Source organism: Pteropus medius, unplaced genomic scaffold, assembly GCF_902729225.1.
Source record: "Pteropus medius unplaced genomic scaffold, Ma_sr-lr_union100, whole genome shotgun sequence".
Taxonomy (NCBI): Eukaryota; Metazoa; Chordata; class Mammalia; order Chiroptera; family Pteropodidae; genus Pteropus; species Pteropus medius.
Genome location: NW_024354875.1, coordinates 24,711,148 through 24,726,983, shown reverse-complemented (window position 1 = coordinate 24,726,983; position 15,836 = coordinate 24,711,148). Strand labels below are relative to the sequence as shown.

General features: G+C 35.7%; 1 protein-coding gene across 4 annotated transcripts in view; it reads left to right on the top strand.

The window, feature by feature from the left end:
* The window catches only part of DPP4 (dipeptidyl peptidase 4), a 74,025-nt gene that overhangs the window by 18,148 nt on the left and 40,041 nt on the right, over nt 1–15,836 (top strand). For 2 of the 4 annotated variants that reach the window (XM_039855672.1, XM_039855670.1), the window contains 8 exons: nt 932–1,027; nt 1,419–1,510; nt 2,843–2,923; nt 7,862–7,914; nt 8,033–8,105; nt 8,947–9,067; nt 13,088–13,248; nt 14,687–14,790. In XM_039855672.1, the coding sequence (XP_039711606.1) occupies nt 932–1,027; nt 1,419–1,510; nt 2,843–2,923; nt 7,862–7,914; nt 8,033–8,105; nt 8,947–9,067; nt 13,088–13,248; nt 14,687–14,790 (781 nt within the window). Of the gene's footprint in view, nt 1–928; nt 1,028–1,418; nt 1,511–2,842; nt 2,924–7,861; nt 7,915–8,032; nt 8,106–8,946; nt 9,068–13,087; nt 13,249–14,686; nt 14,791–15,836 lie in introns of all 4 variants that reach the window. The other 2 variants (XM_039855671.1, XM_039855669.1) reach the window with 1 other exon arrangement.

Genomic DNA, 15,836 nt, shown 5'->3' with positions numbered 1-15,836 from the left:
TGCCATTTAATTTAAACAAAAAAAAATATGACTGAAACCCAGGAAGTCACATTCTCTAGAATTCTCTGGAAAGAATAATATATAGAGAGAAGAGCAGAAAGCTGAATGAAGGCTGAGTACCAAAGCATTTCTTGCCTTTGAGGTCAATGGAGAAAAATAGTCGATGTAGAAGATGGAAAATAATAGTCAGAGAGTTAAGAGGAGAACTGAAGTGTCACAGAATCGAAGGAAAAGTTTTCATGAAAACTTCCACCAAGTAAAGGAAAAGCGACCACAAAACAAAGATCCTTGAATTGAGTGATTGGCATGTTTTAAAGTTCTATGCATTGCGAGAGGGCTTGGAAGAGGACCCCAGGACCACAAGAAATCATAGTTTAGTCTCCTGTTGTCTAGTACATGGCCACATATAACTATTGACTTGGACTGTTCCTAATCGAATTGGTATATGCTGTAATCATAAACTACATACCGGACTTTAAAGTTTTAGTATAAAAAAATTAAGATGAAAGATCTCAGTAATAGCATTTAAATATCGATTACACATTGAAATGATGATGTTTTGAATATATTGGGCTAAATAAAATGTGCTATTAAAATTGAGTTCATCTTTAAAATTTTTAAATATAGCTACTAGAAAATGTACTCACATTATATTTTCACTAGATATTGATGACCTAGACCTTTGTAATGAAGGTCACTAATATAGCACTAATATAACAGTAAAATACATACTCACAGATATGCTTTAATGGTTAAATGCATTTTTACTCCATCCACCCAGTTCAAAATCTTTCAAAACGTGTTTTGCATTTTGTGGGTTTATTTCTGTATCTTGCGACCAGTGTAGATTGTAGATATCCATTTGTTTATTTTATGCAAAACTTAGGTATTCCATCTCACTGAACATTTGGTTCTTTTTTTCAACCAGCAGATGATGCTACAGCTGACAGTCGCAGAACCTACACGCTAACTGATTATTTAAAAAATACTTTGAGAACAAAGTTCTACACCTTGAGATGGATTTCAGGTAAGAACTTTTTGGCGAGGGGGCACATTTTTATTCTTATATTCATTCTAGTTTGATTGTGGGACATTTTTATGGCACTGAGAAGATATCCTTGTTTTTTTAAACCATAAAGGAGAGTATCTTTTTCTACCTAAGGGTGTAAAGGGACTTAAGACAGAAAGAAATCTAATATTTCTTTTATATGTACTATAAAAAGTTAAATGTGAATTGAAACCTTGACAATAGTGAATGCATACTAGAGTAATATTTATAACAACGTTTTTTCAGCTTAGAAATGCTTATTTAGTACTTGCACAAACTTAAATCTTAAATTTTTTATTGCATAATTTTTAGCTCATGAAGATGTTTAATAGCAACTAGAAGTATTGATCTGGCCGTTTTCTCTCTTTAGACCACGAATATCTCTACAAACAAGAAAATAATATCTTGCTATTCAATGCCGAATATGGAAACAGTTCCACTTTCTTGGAGAACAGTACATTTGTATGTTTAATCACATAACTAATTCATACTCTAAGGAAATTCTGGGGATTTTTTTTTCATAACCTTTCAAATCCTGAGTACTATCGTTTCATGCTGTTGGACTCTCTCTGCAGCATATGGCACAGTGGATCTTTCTCTCCTTCTTGGAATGTTCCCTGCCTTGGCTACTTTTTAGCCTCCTTTGATGATTCCTCCTCCTCTGCCCATGCTCCTAAATGTAAGTGTCTCCGGGGCTCTGTCTTCATTTGCTGGCCTCTCTCCTCACTTTGCATGCTCTCTTTCAGTGAGTTCCAAGCACTTTGACACCTTCAACACTCTCCTTTCTGGCTTTGATTCTCAAGTACAGTTTTTAAACACTAACTTCCTCCCAAGATCTAAACCTCCATTTCCCATAGTTTGCTTGCTTCGGCACAAAGATAATCTGTGGACATTTTTAACTCAGTATCCCAAGCTAAACTAGTTATTTCCTCTTTACATTGCTAGCAAACTGAAAGCAACCTGTTCTTCTTCCTGAGTTTCCCAATCTTCGTAAATAGTGCTCTCCTCCAAGTCACTTAAACTAGAGACCTCACAATCCTCCTTGATTTCTCTGTCATCCCCATATTAAGCTACTCAGCAAACCTTACCGATTCTCCCTCTGTAATGTCAAGTGTCTCTCAGATTTCATTCCCACTGTACAGTCCTGGTTCAAGGCCTTGTTTAATCTTCTGTCACTGAGTATTCTAATTTGTGTTCCCATCTCCATTCTGTATACCAGACCACTACATTGCCCAAGTCCAGGGGTAATACGACCCCTCTCATCTCATCTCAGTCATTGTGTCACCAGAGCATCTTTGTAAAAAACAGATAGATTCTATCACGTCTATATGCAAATAAAAATAGTTCATAGTTCCACTTCTTATATTTAGTTCCCAGCTATTTTTCTAATTTTATGTCCTCTCACTTTATACTTTGTCTGATATACCCTATCTGGTATTCAGGTTATACCTAACCTTTAGACAGTCTCTAAATATGCATGCACTCTCCCACATCTGGGTTTTTGCTCATGCTGTTCCTCCTACTGAGAAAGTTCTCTCTCTGTTTCTGATCTCCACCCTCACAGCCATCTTTTCTTGGTTAGAATTAATCCTTTCCTCTCTGGTTCTCTAATCCTGATCACCATCTACCTTACATCATGGTCATTTGTGTAAGGGAAAGTGCCATCTCTCTTAGACTGGGAGCACCCAAGACACAATCCACAGGTCTAGAACTGTACCCTCTACATAGTAAGTACTCAGTGATGGCAGTTAAATGGGATTGTCTAATTGTTTTTATTTTCTTCTTGATTGACAGGATAAATTTGGACATTCCGTAAATGATTATTCAGTATCTCCTGATAGACAGTTTATTCTCTTAGAGTACAACTATGTGAAGGTAAAAGAAAAGCTTTCTTACATGACCTTTAAAGAATCTTATGATATTTTATAACTGATTTTAAGGATATGAATATTGAAGATTGACACCTAAGTAATGTAACAGGCACTCAAACTCATTAATTCAACATTAAAAGGAGAAATAGTCATTTTCATTCATAAAAATTTATTAAATGTTTTAAAAGAAGCTTATTTTTAGTGTTCTCAAATACTAAAATGTACGTGATATTATAGTATAAATACTAAAAAAAATAATGTAATAAAATAGAACTAATAATTTAAAAGTAAGTTTACATGTTTGACTTGTATATCCAGTAATATAATACCTTATTTCCTTTGTCTCAGTTTTACATATAGTAAAACTCTCAGTAAATATTTGCTTTAAAGAGTTAAACTTCTCATCCTCCAGAACAGACTCTGCAAGGTGACCCAGACCACTTCCCAGCCATAGGTCCCATAACATACAAACCATCAGAGGGGAGCCTCAGCACCGGTCAGCAGCACCCTGCAAGAGCACTCAGCTTCCTCCAGTCACTCAGCCTAACATCAAGTTCTTACACATTTAGGGAAGGTTTTAGTTTAATCACATATCCTCTTCATGTTTAGGATGGCTGTAAATCACCAGAAACTTTAACTGCAGCTTTTTTGTTAGTCATGGATTTGACAACAGTTGTCAAGTATAGGAAGTTTTGAGACATGTAGAAAAAGATTAAAAACCTGTGGAGATATTCTGCATTGAGAAGAAATTGTAAAGCTAAGGATCCCCACCTCTGCCTTTTCTTTTCCCTAAAATAAATAATAAATACCAAGTGACCTTATCTCACATACCAACACCGCTATACTCAAGCCAAGCAAACCATTCCATATTCCATTTCCCACTTGGGAATGGTGACTCCCAATCACAGTATTTACCCTGGATTCACTGTGCTGGGCTCCATTTTTTAGGTACTCAATGACTGTGTTCTGCTAACCTTATCAACTATAAGCTAATCAGAATCCTATGATAACTTTAACATATCTGTTCCCAATTAATGGGTTATTATTGGTTGAATTCAGTGGTTTTTACTACTGAATTAATCTATAGATTAAAATCACTTGAGCAGTTTTTAAAACTTCCCAGTGTCCAGGTCTAATCCTCAGATCAATAAGCTGAAGTGTCCAGTGTGAAACCAGCATCACTATTATTTTTTTCAATATGTAGATTATTTTAATTAGCAGCCAGGGCTGAGAACCACCAAATAATGGTTGTCCATGTTCAAGATTAACATATAAAGACTGTGAGGTTAAGGTAGAAACAGAAAAGGAAATGCCAGCTCAATTTTGTATTTAGCCCAGTTCAACAAGTGCCATTTAATGTGTACTAATGGATGTAGTTCACTGGTGGACCTTGGCTGGACAGTTATCATTGGTAATTTGTATTTGTTGTGTCACTGGAGTTTACATGTGTATTTAACTGCTTTTGCTGTTTCCAGTCTGTCCCCTTCCTCCTGCCATCCATTCTTATCAGGAAGTATTGAAAGAGCTCCTTTTGAAACCTGAATTAGATTACGTCATGCCTAAACTTAAATCCTCACCATCATTGGCTTCAGAATAAAACACAAATTCTAACCGTAGCATCTTCAGAAGCCTGAGTGATTGGACCCCATTCTGTCCCTCTGAATTCACCTCCTACCACCCTCTTCATTCACCATGCTTGCCCAGTGCTACCCACTTTTGTGTGCCTTTTAGAATGACCTGGAGAGGTTTATAAAAACACAGATGTCTGCAGTCTACCCACCCCTACACTAACTCAGCATAGCTATGGGTAGATTTAATGGCTTCCAGGTGACACAATCATCCAAAGTTAAGAATTTTAAATGTACTGCTCTTTATTTTAATCAAGTATCACTTTTATTCCCATTTAAGGGCGAAAGCATTTGCTATTGCTTCCTCCTGGTACCTTTTTCCCTCAGTCATATGGCTCTCCCTTTTTAGTAATTAAGGTCCAGACTTGCTTGAATCACTTTATCTAACATTGGCCCCTGCTACTCTGTTCCCTCACACTCCACCATTTACTCTCTATCACATTAGCTTATTTTACTTTCTTCATATATTTTATTGCAAAGCAGTAAATTATAAGATTATTGAAAGTAGAAAACTGTATCTTCTATTTTACTTCCCAGAGAATCCAATAGAATTTTCTGTGCAGCATAAGTATGTTGACTAATCAATGCTCAAAAGCCCTATCCAGAACAACAACAAGAACAAAGTCTAATTTTGTGCCATTTCCTTGGAGGTCTTTAGATCATACTCCATGACTTCTCCATGACTCAGTTAGTGCTTCCAGAAAGATCAGTTATTATTTCTAAGTTATTTTTAAGATATAATTATTACTTCTAAGTGGCTACAAAAAACAAGTAACTGAGTGAATACATAAATAAATAAGTGCTATACAGACTGGTATGGATGTTCTAGCATCTTTACTCATTGCCTAATGCTCTAGAGATAGAAATAGTTGCATCATCTATCACATGTTGACAATGTTCCAGGAGCCCTACTAAGCATTTTATGCACATCCTCATGCACCTGAGATTGTTGCTGTCATTATCCCCATTTTTCTAAAGAAAAGAAAATGAAGCTTAGAAAGAATCTCGCCTGCTGTTACACATTGGAGACTTGTCTTAGTCCATTTGGGCTGCCATAACAGATTACCGTAGGCAGGGTGGCTTAACAATAGAAATTTAGTTCTCACAGTTCTGGAGGGTGAGAAGTCCAAAATCAAGGTGCTAGCAGATTTAACATCTGGTGAAGCCCTGCCTCCTGGATCATAGTTGGCCATCCTCTCTCTGTGTCCTCACATGGTGGAAGAGGCAAGGAATTTCTCTGGAGCCTCTTTTTTGAGGGAACTAATCCCATTCATGAGGACTCTACCCTCATGACCTAGTCATCTCCCAAAAGCCCCACCACCAAATATCATCATATTGTGGGATAAGACTTCAACATAAAATTTTGGGATGGGAGGCACAAACATTAAGTCTATAGCAAGACTTGAATCCAGGTTATAAGACTCCAAAGCTGTGCTATTAAAATGATCTTTCCTATCTTTGTACTTCAATTTTTCTCTGCTATGATGCTTTTTTTTTCTTTAACTCTTCTCTTTGTGGAAGTGCTCTGTCACTGAAACTCAGCCCAAGAATCACCTTTTACATAAGGCTTTTTCCCTCCCCAAGGCCTAATTTATAATGCCTGCTTCACCCCACTCACCTCTATCATATGTCTTGTGATTCTTTTCCTGAATTTACTTGTTCATATGCCCCATTTAACTAAGAGCTCCTCGAGGAGAGAGAGCCTGTCTTATCCAGTAATGTGTCAGGAAGGATAGTTGCCAATGTTTATAAACAAAATAAGTTGATGAGTCAGTTTTAAAAGATGAAGTGAACATACCAAACATGTTTGGCCTCCTTTAACAACCTGTGATGGATCTGTCAACCTAAAATGATCTCACATCTTTTTAAATTTCTCAATATTATTAACCGTACCACACCAAGTATTATTCTCAGAGGTTCCCCAGAAACAAGTATAGCATGTGTCAAAATAATCTAGCATTCAAAAAGGACTATACGACTTGTAAAAAGTAGGGACTTAATAAATATTTGTTGACATAAGAGGTTAGGGAGATGATAAATGATAAGAAGGAAATATTCTTCAAGGTTAGGAGCCTTAACTTGTGTCTCAGCTCTGCCATTATTAACTGGGTCTTCGGGCTACTTTATTTCATCTATTTCGTCCTCATAGGTAAAATCTGACTTTTACTTTTGTTTGGTTTCTTCCTTCAACATGTATTATGTAGCTTGTACTAGACCAAGATCTAGATATTTAAATGTGAATATGACAAAATTTCTTACTACTAGAAGTATGGTAGGGAAGACAGATATATAGATAAGTAATTTCTTTTAATTTACATTTTCATCCACATATAAAAATAATTTTTCATAAATATAAATATGTAATCATGTATTTTTCTCTTCAGCCTTTTTTTTCTTTTTTACTTTAGAATTATATTTTTTCTTGTCTCATTTTTGATCACTTGTTTTTCAAGGAATTTTTCTTTTTTTCTAACTTTTAAAATTTATTGGCCAAAAATGTTTGTAATAGTGTCTTATAATCTTTTAATGTCTGTAGAGCCTGATGTGGTATTCTATTTTTCATTTCTGATATTAATCATTCATACCTTTTTTATTCACACTTCTTATGTTAGCAATTTTATTAATCTTTTTAAAAACAATTTTTTTAATTTGTTGATATATTCCTATTGTGTTTTTTTCTGATTTTTACTGCTTTTACCTTTATTATTTATGGTCTTTTGATTTCTTTGGATTTGGCTTGCTTTTCTTTCTTTTTTATTTCTTAGCTATCTGAGGTGCTTTTCTTTAATATTAATGTATATATTTCAATTTTAATATATATTGCCAGGTGGCTTTCAAAATATCTATAACACTTTATGTTCTCACAATCAACGTAAGAAAGTAAACATTTCTCCACAGTACCACTAGCAGTAGAATTTTAGATCTTGTAAATATTTTGCTAGTAAGTTGGTTGAAAAGTGAAAATTTACATTCTTCTTAAACAGGTGAGCTTAAAATACTGTGATAAGTGCTAGGAATAACGTTTGCACAGGAAGTGGCTGTCAGCTCACAGTAGTCCTGGGAAGGCTTCTTGGCAGAGGTGATGGATGCCAAAGCTAGATTATAGACAAAGTCCAGAGGACTTTGTACTAGGTGGTCTCCAAAATATTTTCTAATTCCAAAAATCTAAGAATCTAGAAATGGAATTATAAGAAAAGATAAAATTTGAGAATTATACAATGTTACATTACTTTGTCTCTTATCTTGAGCTCCGATAGCAAGTGGCGAAACTATCATTAATCACAGAAGCCTAAAATGTCTATTTTCTTTTATAGAAATGGAGGCATTCCTACACAGCTTCATATGACATTTATGACTTAACTAAAAGGTCAGTGACTTCCTCATAAAATCTTTTATACTTTTCTAGTGCAATAATAGTTTCTTTCAAAAAAGAAACCCCACTGTGATTTATTCATTTGATAGTGTTTCCTTTATCTTTTTTCCAGGCAGTTGATTACAGAAGAGAGAATTCCAAACAACACACAGTTCATCGCATGGTCACCAGAGGGTCATAAATTGGTTAGTGAGTCTCTCCTATTGTCAGAAAAATAATGGCTCATATACAGAATAATAAAGTCTCTCACATGCAGAAGCCACAAACCCTGATACAGAACAAACATTTAAAAAGCCAAAACTTTACTATCAAATATAGTATTATTGCCTAAAATATTTTACTAGTCTAACAAAGTAAATACAATTCCTGAAAGTTTCAGAAGTACTATTAGAGAATTGTTTATTTACTGAGAAAATGCACATTAAGCTCTTAAATTCTAATTTCTGTTGTAATTAGGGGTTTTGGGGGGGTTGCTCTCATTGTTTGTGGTTTATTTATTTATTTATTTGTTTGTTTGTTTTGGAGATATGCCTGCTTTCTGTGACCTTCTCTGTGTCACTATAGATATATCTTCTTGTTCTATAGTGCTAAGAGAATGTTGGAAGTCCAAAAGAATCTAAACAGGAAGACGGGATATTTATCTGTAGTTAAACTTCTCCCTCCCAGCATGCAACTGTACTCCTTAGTCACCTCCCCCAGGAAGAAAAGCAAAGCACACATTATTCTATAGAAGTCACCAGTCTTCTAGGTCTCATATACTTTAGCATCCAAATAGCTGTAAGTTTCTTCTTTTTAAATATTGAGTATTTTTAGGATTATTTTAGGTTATAGCTTGCATACTAATAATTTAAGAATACAAGAGGGAGGGCATAAATGGCTTCATTTTACTCAAATTAGATAACTCAAGGTAATCATTACACTTCCATACCAATATTATTTTAGGATAAAATAATTGATAAATGTTTTCTCAAACTTTGGATAAAATATAACGTTATTACTTATCAATATTATTTTCAATCCTTCTAGGCATATGTTTGGAACAATGATATTTATGTTAAAAATGAGCCAAATTCATCAAGTCAGAGGATCACATGGACTGGGAAAGAAAACGTAATAAGTAATGGAATAACCGACTGGGTTTATGAAGGTAGAAACTTTAAAGCCTTTTCAAATGAGAAAATATGTAAGTTTTTAAAAGTAGCCAAGCATTTCTTTAAAGAGGGAGAAATTCGATGGCATTTTTAAAAGTTGCATTTTTAAAAATGTCATGAAATCTCTTTTAGCACTCAAGACACCAGGTATCTCATAGAACAAGAATTTCTTTGCAGTAGCTAGTGCTGCTTATGTCCTCATTGTCTCTCAATGCTCCATTGTCTTCAGTCTACTGTCACAATGGGCCTTTCTGTATAGGTAGCTTTTCTGTCTTAGTGGAGAATAAAAGCCTTCAGATTAACATCAGCTGTTTCTCTAAGAGACTTACCTAACCCAGAAGTTACTAAGGAAAGCTAAGTACTCTTACAACATTACAAAAGATGACAAAATACTGTTTGGAGGTGGAAGAGTAGAGGAGAAGAAAAATGCCTCTTTAGTAGAAGATTTGTGTTCATTTGAACTTAGACAAATCATAATTTTCTAATTTTAAAGAAAAAAGTAATTAGAAAGGCTTAAGAAAATAAACGGGTCAAATAACAGAAGAGAAAATGAGGAAAGAGATTATTTTCTCTTTTAGTATAAAGAGTTTTTTAAAATATTAGAAAAACATTTTAGAAACTTAGAAAATATTAGAAAAACATTTTTCATGTCTATAGTTGCCAAGGTAAAAGGCATTCTGAGACTATTCCAACCATTTACAAAGTTGCCTCATACTTAAAGACTCTTCTTTATTTCATTCTATTATTTCTTCTAAGTGGTTATAAAAAAAGTTTTTCTTTATTACTTAATTTTGGTTGTTACCCAGTTCAAGTCAAGTTTAATTAAACAAACAACAGTATTTACCAAAAGAAAAAAAAATCACTTTAAAAGAAAGCTAGATTCCCATGACCCAAAAATAAGTGTTTGATTAAAACATGCAATAAAATTTACTAGCACTGGTCACTTAGTGATTGAAAAACATCTTCAACACTTGATGGGCAGCACAGCGCTGCCTCCAAATTCCCAACATGAACCAGATAAAGCCTCTTCCCAAAGTCGTGACCCAACTAATCCTCGAACAGATGGGCATCTATAAGATAAGGACACCCCTAACACTAAAGTCCTCTCTAAAGTAAATAATAGCTAGAAAGATCTCACTTTGCCTCTTTATGACTAAGCCATTCAAAGACAAAGAATGGCGTCACAGTTCCAACATGGTGGACATGTTTCTAAAAATGAGACTTTGGTCCCTACAGGTAAAGTCTTACAATTGGGTTTGTATATTTACAAATGATCTCTACTTAGGAAAGAGCAAACCTAACCTCAATATATCAGATCCACCCTCTCCACTGTACCCATGAATTGTTGCTGGGATCAAAAGGGAGTACATTTGGAGAATCTATAGGTTCATAAGTAAAAGGACAAACAAAGCTACAATGTCCAAACAGGTCCATGTGCCACACTGTGGAGGGACATTCACAGAGAAGCCTCCATTCTGGAACTTGTGCCCTCTGCCTCATCTCATGTCCCCAAATAGCTTTACCTCTCAATATCTGTTTTTACTTTGTCTTATTTCATGATTTTTTAAATTGATTATTACTTTCCTTTAGTCAATATATCTTCTTTTTTAAAGAATATTTTATCTTAAGTATACTTCTCTTTTATTTTGGGGAATACTTTATCTCCTAGTATGAGTTAATTATACGACTCTGACTCTTGAGTATGAACGTAGTTTACCTAAGCCAGAGCTAAAAATGAGAATTTTGGTGAGAGAAAGTATGAGAAATTTGGTGAAAGAAATAATTTTGGAAGATGGAGCATTCCTTACCCCCTCGAAGCTGTAGTGTTGACATTGGAGGTGTGGGTAATTCAGTGCAATTCACACTAAAAGCCAGCTATCTGCAAGGTGCTGTGCCAGGTGCTAGAGACAGAGACAAATGCCACTCAACTGCTGCTCTCAGGGAATTCAGAACAGAGAGGGAGACAAAGATGCCAACAAATAATTGTCAAGGAGTAAGTTAAATGCCCTATTCGGGGGAGAACACTAAGTGCAAGGATTACATAAGGTCAGAGTGGTGGGATGGAAGGTATCACAGGATGGAGAGGGAGGTTCAGAATGTGGGGGGAAGGGGTGCCATAGACACCTGTGCTCACAGACAGCTTTGTATCATGAAGAGCTAGAAATCTTTCCTTTGTTTGTCATTCTCCCTACACATGGTGCCTTCATTCTCAGAATTTTCAGTTTAACCAGAATTAGTTGTATAAGAATAGTTTTAATACATCATCAATATGGAAAATTATGTTTTATATTCCAAATAACCACTAATTCAAAACATAGAACACTACCTGCTACCTGTACCTATAAGAAATTTTAAAAACCATAACCCTGCTGTCATTGTATTCATTTTATGGAACTGCACCTTGATCTTAGACTAGAACTAATGAGTAGAAGCCACAAGGAGTGAGACATCAACTCCGTACATGAAGTTCTTAGTGGGAAACCCCCTTGACTTAAAATCACAAGGTTTGCATCTTAGTTCTTATCCCTGTTCACTCAATCCCTCTGGCTTTAGTTGCTTTCTCTGTAAAATGGGCTATGAATAGGCTCACCTGGGGATCTTTGTGAAGACTAAATTAGATAAGTGTTTTGTAAATTCTAAATTGCTACCTAAATGATATAGGGGGAGCAGCCTGCCTTATCAAGTAGAAGGTTTTCTGTTACTAGAAATGCTAACATAGGGAAGAAGGGACTGTAGAGCACGGAGATGAAAAAGCATAGACTCACACCAAATAGTCTGGATTCCTTCTTGATTTTATCAATTATCATCTGTGTGACCCTGGGCAAATTATTTATTCTCTTTAAGCCCTCCTGCCTCCCTTTGCTTGTCTGCACAGTGAGTTACTATGAGGACTAACTGAAGTAACAGATGTCAGTTGCTTATCAATGTCTGGTGCATGGTTAGCACTCATTAAATGCCAGATGCTCATCATGATAATTATTAATACATTGTATTATCATTATTATTGTTATTACTATAAATACTACTCCCATTATTATTGAAAACAAGCATTTAGAAGAAACTTGATAGGAAACCTCAAGAATCAGAAAAGTGATTGGGATAGATGGTTTCCTGATTCTAAGATTTGAGTTCCTATGCTCTTGTTTTTACCTTTACACTCACACTGAACATGAGATTTGTGGATTAAACCTGACTAAAGGACTAAGAGTCTCCATCTAGTCTATTTGAATCCTCCATTCCCAGTTGGTAAAAGAGGTTCTGGCATTTTAAGAGCCAGAGGTTGGAAGTCCCACGAATAGCCTTCATAATATATGTAGGAAGGAGCTACCTTTGCAAGAGATTGAGAATGAGTCCAACAGCATGCTGTAAAGCAAAACCTTTCTTTTCCTTTTCATCCCTCTATGACCCTCTTTCCTCACCCATCAGTTTAAACACCAGAGGATAGTGTTAATCCAAGGGAGTTTTCAGTTTCTAGGCTAAGCAAAGGAGATATTTCTCAGTAGGGGTCTCATGGAGCTCCTTGCCATTCTAAATCTATCCTTCCCACACATACCTTGTTTGTGCCAAGAGTAGTAAACTCTGGGCACCATATTGGTTTAATAACATGGAGCCACATACCACCCACCCAGTTGGGGAGAGAATGCTGGCATGTTGACTGTTTGAAAATTAGAAAGGAGAATCAGCCCTTGTGTGAAATTTACTTTTAGTATGTTTTATGGCATAAATTTAGAGGATTATAAGATAAAGAAAAACATGTAGCACTTGTATTAAATACTGTGTGCTAAAATATTCTAAAACAGTCCAACGGGTTATTTATTTTTATAATCCAGATCTATCCTTGAGGATTTTATTTTTATTCATTTATATTACTCTGATTTTAGAAGCCCAGCAAATGCAAAGTGGTTCATTAGTTGAACTCTTCTGTAATTACTAAAGCTAATGAGAACAATATTTTGAATGCCAAAGCCAATTTATCAGCTCCTTCTTGTAACAGAACAATTTATGTCCTTTTTCAGAGGAAGTCTTCAGTGCCTACTCTGCTCTGTGGTGGTCTCCGAACGGCACTTTTTTAGCATATGCCCAATTTAATGACACCGAAGTCCCGCCTATTGAGTTCTCCGTCTACTTTGATGAGTCACGGCAGTACCCAAAGACTGTGCATGTTCCATATCCAAAGGTCTGTGCTCCTATTCATATAGTGGTTCTGTGATTTGATGGGAAGAGAATGGTTTCATTTAATCCTTTCCTGCTAATGAAAATATTGTCAGTCTCTCTTCAACAGCTTGCTGTGATTACTCTTGCTGAAGTCAACAGCATCTGGCAATTTTAAAGTATTTTTATTATCCCAGGAAAGAGTGTGATTTAAGGTTTTGTAATTTCTCCAAAAACTTTGAGGAATGACAAGCCGAAAAAGATGGGGAAAATGCTTTTGAAAGAGGTAGGGGCACTGAAAATGTTTGAATGGAGGGAAAGAGAGGCTATAATTGAATCACAAGCTCATCTCATTTGTAGAAGTTGGAATGTGCCCTAGATGAAGTTGAAAAGCTTGGTCGTATATCAGGTTGTATTACTAATTAACAGATACATGACTAGTTTTAGTGATTCTATTATAGATTTGGCACTAATGTAAATTTCACACATCCTACATTTGGAATAATAGTGTCATGTCTTGGTTTTCAAGGCTGTTCTCCCCCTTCGGGATGCATGTTTATGAAAAATTGAAAAGCTTTCTTAAGCAGTGTAAGCTGAGGAAGAGGGGGATTTAGAAGGGAACCACAGTTCTTTACTGGTATTATAATAATAATGGCCACAGTATTGTCCACAGGAAAATCTAATAGTGTTTTTCGGCTATATGCAATTGGAAAAAAGAATATTTTTTACCAACTCACTCAATTTGTTTGATGAAGAGCTGCCATTTTAGGAAGATAGAGGAAGTTAAAAGAAACAAAAAAAAATCATAGTCTAAATATGGAGATATATTATCAGTGAAATGTTATTTTTTGATGAGTGAAACTGGCAAAAAAACAAACAAAGCATAAAATGTTCTTACTAAAAATATATTATTTCTAACTAATTTGTCAGTCAATGATCTATGTGTATATATAAAAAGGTTTTATGAATTTCTTTCATACTATTTATTATAAAGCTCCAACATGCTGAACCTGAATTTGGGGTGAAAATGATGGCTTCATAATTAATGTTATTGGCTCTCGGTTCGGGGAAACTAATTTTCCTGGTTGACTGTATCTTTGGCTGAACCTCTGGAATTCTTCCTACTGGTCAGCCAGCAGACTTCTTGTCTTCTGGAATTGGGGTATATTTGCAAAATAACAGAAATTATTTTAAGAAATTTATTCTTGTTTGCATGAAGTATATGTAAATGATGAATACTTATTATGTAAACAGGAGTATTTGAGGCCTTTAAGTCATATATATATATTTCTGCCTGAACATGAAAAGGTTGCATTCTATGACTTTCTCTTAAGTTCATTTTATCAGTCTTAAATTGTTTGAATATGTCTGATTGTTATAATTTTATGGCTGTAATGAAGACATTTTTGTATAGTGAAATTATATTTCTTATCAATACTAATGCTATGATTGTTTTTTCCTAGGCAGGAGCTGAGAATCCAACTGTAAAGTTTTTCATTGTAAATATCAACAATCTGACTAATGCAGTTTCCAGACAGATCGTTGCTCCTGCTTCTGTGTTAACCGGGTAAGACTCTTGACCCAGACACGTGAGTAGTTCCATAGCTCCCAGGGGGAACTTTTTAAAAATGAATAGCAGAGCAATGGTAGCCTCCCATGGTGCCACTCAGGCTAGCAGTCATTCATTCTTTTACTTAATCACTGTCTGTTGAGCACACTTCATGTCTCCGTGGTAGGCATGGTTCAGTGATGGGGTTGCACAATGAATAGAGCAGCCAGAGTCCCTAGTGTCATGGAACCTATAGTCGAGGTGGGGGAGAAAGACAACAACCAGGGAAACAAATAAAGATATAAGATGTCTGGTGGTGACAGGTGTTGTGAAGACAACCAGAGAAAGGCAAAGATGTTGGAGATGGTGATGGTGATGGTGATGGTGATGGCGATGGCGATGACGACAGTGATGGTCAATGGATGTCAGGGAAGGCCTCTTTGATGAGATGATCTGTTAGCAGTGATGTGAAGAAAGGCAGGGATCTAGCCACATGGATAGCTGGGGGCACCGTATCTGTGCAGAGGAAGAGCAGACCCTGCAGAGGGAACATGGTCGGTACATTAGAGGAGCTGTGAGGAGGACAGGGTGACCGGAGCCATCTGAGGGACCAGGAAAGTGACAAGAGTAAGGGCAGATCACAGGGGACTTTGCAAGTAAGAACTAAAAAATTTCAGAATATCTGTAGATTAAATTTAGGGATCCTCATAATGCTGGCATGCCTGAGAATGTGAGTCGCTTAAATAATCCTTAGTGGTTTGAAATTCTGCCACTGAACACCTTCAGTCCCGTGTTATTTTCCTCTAAAGATAACCACCATGTTGCATGCAATTTAGGGCTATGAAGTTGCTCCCTATTCATTTTTTTTTATTTATATTGGTTTAACTGTTTTGTTTTTAAATAGCAACTAGTTTATATTGAGCATGCACTGTGTGCCAGACACAGGGCATTATCACATGCTTTATTTTATTAATCTTTAAAGTAATTCTCTCTTTCTAATGGCTATTTCTATTTATGTCTTATAAATAAAATAATGAGGCCTAGAGGTTAAGGAAACAACCAAG